This window comes from Eretmochelys imbricata, chromosome 6 (assembly GCF_965152235.1).
Source record: "Eretmochelys imbricata isolate rEreImb1 chromosome 6, rEreImb1.hap1, whole genome shotgun sequence".
NCBI classification, from domain to species: domain Eukaryota; kingdom Metazoa; phylum Chordata; order Testudines; family Cheloniidae; genus Eretmochelys; species Eretmochelys imbricata.
Genome location: NC_135577.1, coordinates 15,749,192 through 15,756,352, shown reverse-complemented (window position 1 = coordinate 15,756,352; position 7,161 = coordinate 15,749,192). Strand labels below are relative to the sequence as shown.

The 7,161-nt window shown below is 51.9% G+C and overlaps 1 protein-coding gene across 1 annotated transcript in view; it reads right to left on the bottom strand.

Moving 5' to 3' along the window:
- Positions 1 to 3,175: 3,175 nt before the first annotated feature.
- LOC144266478 (uncharacterized) overlaps positions 3,176 to 7,161 on the bottom strand; it is a 46,565-nt gene continuing 42,579 nt past the window's right edge. Inside the window, exons 20-25 of the mRNA XM_077819917.1 lie at positions 5,839 to 5,966; positions 5,556 to 5,745; positions 5,317 to 5,467; positions 5,021 to 5,105; positions 3,879 to 4,004; positions 3,176 to 3,315 (exon numbers count right to left, since the gene is read on the bottom strand). Of these exons, the coding sequence (XP_077676043.1) occupies positions 3,176 to 3,315; positions 3,879 to 4,004; positions 5,021 to 5,105; positions 5,317 to 5,467; positions 5,556 to 5,745; positions 5,839 to 5,966 (820 nt within the window). The remainder of the gene's footprint in view (positions 3,316 to 3,878; positions 4,005 to 5,020; positions 5,106 to 5,316; positions 5,468 to 5,555; positions 5,746 to 5,838; positions 5,967 to 7,161) is intronic.

The following is a 7,161-nucleotide window of genomic DNA, read 5'->3' as shown; positions in this document are numbered from 1 at the left end:
CTAGAGTAACTCAGAGCCCTCCCCATCTAGTGTCCTGTAACCAGCCATTGGAGAGATTTGCAGCTAGCAGTCACAGATCAGCCATGTGCCATTGTAGGCAGTCTCATCCCACCATCCCCTTCATAAACTGATGAAGCTCAGTCTTGAGGCCAGTTATGTTTTTACCCACCCTGCCCAACTGATCCCTTTCAAAGGTTGCTCCAGAACCTCACTCCTCTGATGGAGAGGAGCTTTCGTCTAATCTAAAGCCTAAACTTGTTTATAGCCAGTTTATATCCATTTGTTCTTGTGTGTACATTGCCGCTTTTGTAAATTCCTCTGTAATAGTTATCCCTCTGATGCATTTAGAGAGAGCAGTCATCTCTCTCTCTCCTCAGCCTTCTTTTGGTTAGGCTAAATGAAAGTATTTCAGTCTCCTCTCCTAAGTGAGGTTTGTTAGGGGGCTTATTCCTTCACCCACTTACTTCCCTGGTCCTTCTCGCATGAACAGCGAGCAACAATACCCAAAGTCTAAAGGTGCAAACAATTCGATGTTTACTGGAAGTTCCCCCCAATAAGCATAATTCCAGTTCCCTTCCTTAGTATCCTCCTTCCCAGCTCTGACACCACAGAGCCTTACACCTGTGTCCCGTTCCTGCCCTTAGCCAAACATGATTCCAATTTCCTTACTCCCATTCCCCCCGCCCCACACACCCACCCACCACCATTTCCCCCACACACACCTGCCACCCACCCACCCCCTGATTGACTGCAGACTATATAGTCAAACTTGAGTTCTGCTTAGCTATACCTTAACCAATCATTTTACTTAAATTTAACTACCCAATCCTAACATATTGGTACATGATTAGCCAACCAATTATATCCCACCACCTTAATGAGTTTACACCCAGCAAAATTAATTATACAGCAGACAGAAACAATCACAGAACCAGACAGAGATTATACAGACAAACAATAGTTCTTGCCAGCCAGGATGCTATCAAACTAAGTTTCCTTTTACATTTGCTAGGCCCAATAGCACCTTATTTCAAGGTGACTAGTTTGGAATGTGAGGATGTGACCGGTTGCTTCCCAGCTTATGGCTGCTTCGCCAGAGGCCTTGGCCTAAGAACAGGGCCTCAGATTGTCACAGTAAGAGAAGGACCTTACACTGGCAGACAGAGGTATAAAAGAGAGCATCAAAATCACTAACTAGCTTAGTGATAAGAATACACCTAAATTCTTAAAGTACAGGCCTTTGCAGACAGGCCTGAATATCTATATCCTAACAAGGTTATCCATTTCTCTGGATATACTAGTAGCCCTTCTCCATATCTGGTCCAGTTTGAATTCATCTTACACATGGGAGACCAGAATTGCACACAGTATTCCAGATGAGGTCTCACCAGTGCCTTGTATAATGGTACTAGCACTTCCCGGTCTCCACTGGAAATACCACATCCGAGTATCCCATGACTGGGTGAGCCTTGTTCCCAGCTGCATCAGAGTGAAATCTCAGAGTCATCCTGTGATCAAGCAATACACCCAAGTCTTTCTCCTTCTCTGTTGCTTCTAGGAGAAGAGTGCCCGGCTTTCAGCAATAATTCTCATGGTTAGTCCCCAAGTACATGATTTAAGCACAGAAGCAACGGCCTTTACAACTACAGCACGATCTTTATGCTACTTTGAAATTTTAGCAAATGGCAAATTCATTGCCTTGTGCCTATAAACCACCAGGCTTCCATTCATTATTGTGCCAAGCCATCACACAATGCTTTTTGCAGGGAGTAACAAAAAGCATGATCCCTGCTGCCATCCTCTTACAGTCCAAGACTCTGACCTTGCAACACTCCATTTTGGGATGCAGGAGTACACAGGTGCACCCAGTCAGGCAGAGCAGGGACTCAAACCCATGTCTCCTAGATCTCAGGCGAGTGCCCATGCATTTCCATGAAGGGTTTTGAGGCATTGGTTTTGCCTACTGCAGAATGCACATTGACATTTAATGAACAGTTTGTGTTGCTTGGCCAGCCCTCAGCACGTGCTTAACTCCATGCATGCGTGAAGTCCCCATGACGTCATTACCATATGCACATTAAGTGTCTGCAGGATCCGGTCCCACAGTAGGCTACCCTAGAAGATGGTAGTAGAGGGATTAGAGCAGTTACGCCACATTAGCGTGACAGTCCCTGTGGGTTCTACAGTAGGTGGAGGGTGTTGACGTGGTAGGAGCAGTGGGAGAGAGGATTTTAGCTGTTGGAAGGGGATTTGGAGAGGAGCTGGAGGGCTGTAGTTTCCCCAGGCGAGATGGAAGGAAACTAATGCAAATGGAGAAGGGTAGATTGCCGTGTAGACAGAGGTGAGTGCGTAGATGTAGCCGAGGTAGCTTTGGCCTAGCCAGATCAAGCAGTAGAGCAACAGCAGCACAGGCTACCCACTGGAGTACGACCCAGAGTCCCAGCTAGTCTTGTATAGGCCATGCTTCCACTACCGTTATTTCAACTAGCTTGATGAAAGCTAGCTCACTTGGGTCTGTGTGCACGCACTACAGCCATGCTTTGGAGTGCCCCATAGATATAGCTTAAGGGTCAAGAAGCAGGAGATACCAGTTATGGGGCAGATCCCAGCTGTCAGGCAGGATGCTTAAGGTCTTGAAGCATCAGGTTTCCCAGTCACTAACACAATGGGGAAATCTTCTCCACCTCCTGTAAGCTAGGGGCTGGCCACAGCCCCCACAGAAGACACAAGGGTTTCTTGTTACCAGACTTAGGCTTGTCCCCCAGCTGGCTCACATGGACTTCATGTGAGACTGGCAAGCACCAGTAGTTCTTATTGCGTGCCCAGTGGAGTTAGAATCCAGCTATTCACAGTAAAGTTAATCAAAAAGTCTCTAGTTCGGCTGAGTGGCTTCTCCTCCCCCCAGATAGGACCCCAGGAGTGAGAGAAAGCCATTTGATTTACCTTGTCTAGTGCTAGCTTGCAGGCTTCTTCCTGTCCTCTATGCCACATCCTATTCTGGTTTCTATCCCTGCAGAGAGGTCTGTTCTGCTGCTGAATGGGGAAGAGCTACAAGGCCAGTAGTAGACCCCTGGCCTCAACAACTGCTGTTCCCTCCCCCAGAGGGACACACGCTACCACAAGACATTAGTGCACTCCAGAGATTTTATTTCTGCTCCTCTCCCTTATTTTACAGTCATCTGCCATGGAAGATTTGGGACCTTGTCATCCAGCTGCTTCTCCTATGGAGTAGTGTCACAGTAACGAGAGAAGCCACAACCACCAATGAAAGCATGGCCAGAAGCACCAGGGTCAGGTCCAGTCTGGAGACAGGGTCTGGAGGAGGAGGAGGAGAGGTTAAGACAATCCAGATTTCTGTAGGGTCTAAAGTGTGGAGATGACACCTAGACTTCCCTGCCCCAGTGGTGCTCCCCCTACCGCTTAGGCCAGCCTTCATCAGAAAGATACTTGAATTGTCAACTCACTTTTTAGACTGTGAGCCAGCACCACCATCCCATTGATAGCCATCCAATAGAGGGCAGAGGCAATGCTAGCCCCAGTGCATTGAGTGCCACAGAGGCTCAAGGCATACAAGTCACCATTGAGGTGCCATAGTGTCCCCCCCGCCTCCCCCAAGTTTGCTGGTTTTTGAGACATCCTATGAATGTCCATAGGATAAGGATAACACCCAACATTGGCCCACTCATAGGAAGCACTCACAGGTATGATGTCAGCCAGCATTAGCTTACATATGGATCATCAAGGAGTGACTTCTGCATATAGCCCCCCTCCCCCCATGAACATTTATATTAGAACCCCCTAGACAGCACTGACTTGCTGTTTTCCAGGTTACTGTGCAAGATGCCAGTTGTCCTACTAGGGTTTAACAGAAACCTCACCCTTGTTCTCATAGACGTGCTCTCTCCACGGCTCAGGGCTCTCCTGGAAGATCACAGGGCCAGGAGAACTCACCAGGTCCTGGGGCTCTCCTGTCCCATTGTTGATATCCAGGAACCGGCGGCCTCCTGGCAGATGGAATGGAGAGTTAGGGAGCTGTCTGTCCAGCGCACTCACAACCAGAGGGCCCATCGTGATGAAATGCAGCGTCACCATGGACTCAACCATGAGCCCTTACAGGCCTCCTGACAGGTTGTGGTACCAGGTATTAGATCTTCCCGAATTGCTTATTTGAAGTGTGGGAGAAGTTGGGAAGAAAGGCCATTTCATCAGGAGCAGCAGACGCTCCACTCTCCAGAGGCAATTTCTAGTATTGTCTCCTACATAGGGCAGTTGTAGGCGATTAGGCCATTTACCTCTTCGTGTTAGCCCATCATACCCTAGCTCGCGCTACAGGACATGGTAGAGGTACCTAACGAGCTGGGCTGAACGCCTTGCAGTCAGTGTATAGCACAGGGCTGGGCAAACTTTTTGGCCTGAGGGCCACATTAGCACCGTAAAACTATATGGAGGGCCAGGTAGGGAAGGCTGTGCCTCCCCAAAGAGCCTGGCTCCCTCCCAATTCCTGTCCCCCTGACTGCCCACCTCAGAAACCCCCTCTGCCCCCCAACTCCTTGTCTCCTGACTGCCCCCTCCCAGGACCCCTGCCCCTAACTGCCCCCTGGGACCACACCCCTATCCAACCCCCCGCTCCCTGACAGCCCCCGCTGGACTCCAATGACTATCCAATGCCCCCCCGAACCTCTGCCCAATCCAACCAGCCCCTGTCCCGACTGCCCCCTGGCACCCTCTGCCCCTTTTCCAATCCCAACCCCCTTATGATGCTGCTTAGAGCAGTGGGACCTCACAGCTCCTACCGGAGCAGAGTGCTGGAGGCGTGCTGAGGCTGCAAGGGAGAGGGACAGCACAGGAGGGGCTGGGGGCTTGCCTCCTCGGCCGGGAACTCAGGAGCTGGGCAGGATGGTCCTGCGGGTGGTAGTTTCCCCATGGCAGGACAGGCAGATCTCTGTTCACTATGAGTCCTCTGGTATTTGGGATGGGAGCTTGTAGAAACCCACACGGATTTCAGACCACTCCGACTTACTTGTAGCAGCTCCTGATGGGCACATGGTCCTGCAGGGCTCCAGCCGGGAGGGGTAGCAAGCTGAGGCGCTACAGTAAATGTACACCTAAAATCCACACAAGTGAGAATGGAGTTAGTGAGTGACTGGCCAGTGCTGGTAGGAAGCAGGAAGCAGATTCACAGCTATCAGTTTGGTTCTGCATGTGCAGCGCCTCAGCAGAGGCTGAGGAGGTCAGGACCTGACTCAGATAGGAGCTCCTGCCCCTGCACTCCGACTTCCCCCTCCTCACCCGCTTTACATGTGGGCCCCTTCTCACCTCTCCCTCAAGTGCCACCTGGGAGGCGGAGTCCACAAAGGCAAAAGTGGAGAGGACGAAGCGCTGGTGGTGAGTCGGGAAGGGCAGCTCAGATGAGGCCGGGCCCACGGGCACAAGCTGGGTTCTGTAGTTGTCTCCCAGGAACGGGCACCTGGGAGCAAGACATGAGAGAAGGGTGGACCAAGGAAACCGCCTTCCTCCTCCCCAAGCCATGCTCCCCCTCCATCCCAGCCACTCACCCGTCCACCAGGATGGGCCACTGCGGCTGCTGCAGGGGGTTGGCGCTTGGGGTGGCCCAGCACTGGTGCAGAACCAGAACCAGGGACGGGTCTGTTCTGTGCAGGATGCGAACCTCCATGTAGACAGAGTCCCTGAGCACCTTCACCACAGGGTAGTCTCTCTCTGTGAGATAGGATCTGTAGCTCGGGTCTGTGAGGGAGAGGGTAGGAGGAGAGCAGAGCTGAGACACCTGTGGTCCTTCAGGGGGATGGGATCTCCGTGCTGGAGTGAGGGGTCACCTACCTGTGGCGATGCGCAGCTCAAGCCGGAGGGGTCCTGCCTGGGTGACTGGAGCAGGTGTGGGGGGCAAGAAGACCTCGACCTGGACTGGCAGAAAGTCACTGGCATTGTAGATGCAGCGAGCATGGAGGCTGCACAGGAGAGAGCAGAGGGAGGAGACAGGGGCTGATGTTCTGTGACTTCAGATTGAGGCCACGTGGTTTCTGGCAGTGACCTTATTAGTGCTTGAGACAAGCAGGATCAGGCCCTATCAGTACCTGGATGGGAGACATCCAAGGATGCTAGTGGATCAACCCTTTTAGCAACTCAGATGTTCTTCCCTCCAACTCAGGGAGTCAGCAGGAGTGTCTGAGCACGGCCACATGGGGGCCTTCTCAGACAGGCTAGAAGCACCTGCTTACTTGTCCTCACATCTCTTTTGGCAGCATTCTCAATGTAAGCAGGGGAATAGTCCTGCTCTTGTGGGGAACTTTTCTGGCTTCTGCACTACCCCAGTGAAGTGGGCTAGCGAAAGGATCCGAGTCCTCGCTCCCACTTCCTTTATCCAGTGGCCTCCCTGCCCTTCAGGGCTCCCCTCCACTCTCCTGTCTGGCAGAGTCCTCGTAACCCCAACAAGGCTAGGCCCAGGATTCTGGGGGGGGGGGCTCGACCCCCAACCCTGCTGTGGTCACCTAGGACAGGGGCTAGGGTGTCCCCACTCCGGGGTGCTCTCTCTGCACTGGGCACTTCTGACCCATGACCATTACATACAAGGTAAAGCAAATGCAAGTTATTTAATCAACTATTTTAGAAAGAAGGAAACATGGGAAAGGTTAAAGGAAACACATGACCTGACTGTGTGACCCAGGCAAATCCAGTTCACATGGAGGACAGGACCTCCCTGGCCTCCTGACTCTGATTAGCCTGCCCACCCTGTCATTCAGGCTGACCTGGAGCATTGGCCTCTCCCCATTGTTCCTGGGGACTGTCACTCTCAGGGTCCTGATTTCCCATAGATCCTTCCCCTTTTAGTACTGGGAGCTAGCCAACCAGTACACCCCACGGAATGTTAGTAAGGGGGCAACAGTCCTTACATCAAGTTTGCCACCAACTGTTATCCAAGCTTTCTTTCTACCAACCCTGTAGGGAGTTATTAGTCCCTCAGGGTGGCCCCATGGAGCCCTTCTCGGGTCAGGCTGGCTGTGCCTACTTGTCATTGGAGATCGCACAGCAAGTGGCATTTACAATCATAAGATTAGGATTGGAAGAGCCCTCAGGTGGTCAGCTAGTCCAACCCGCTGCTCAAAGCGGGACCAACCCCAACTAAATCATCCCAGCCAGGGCTTG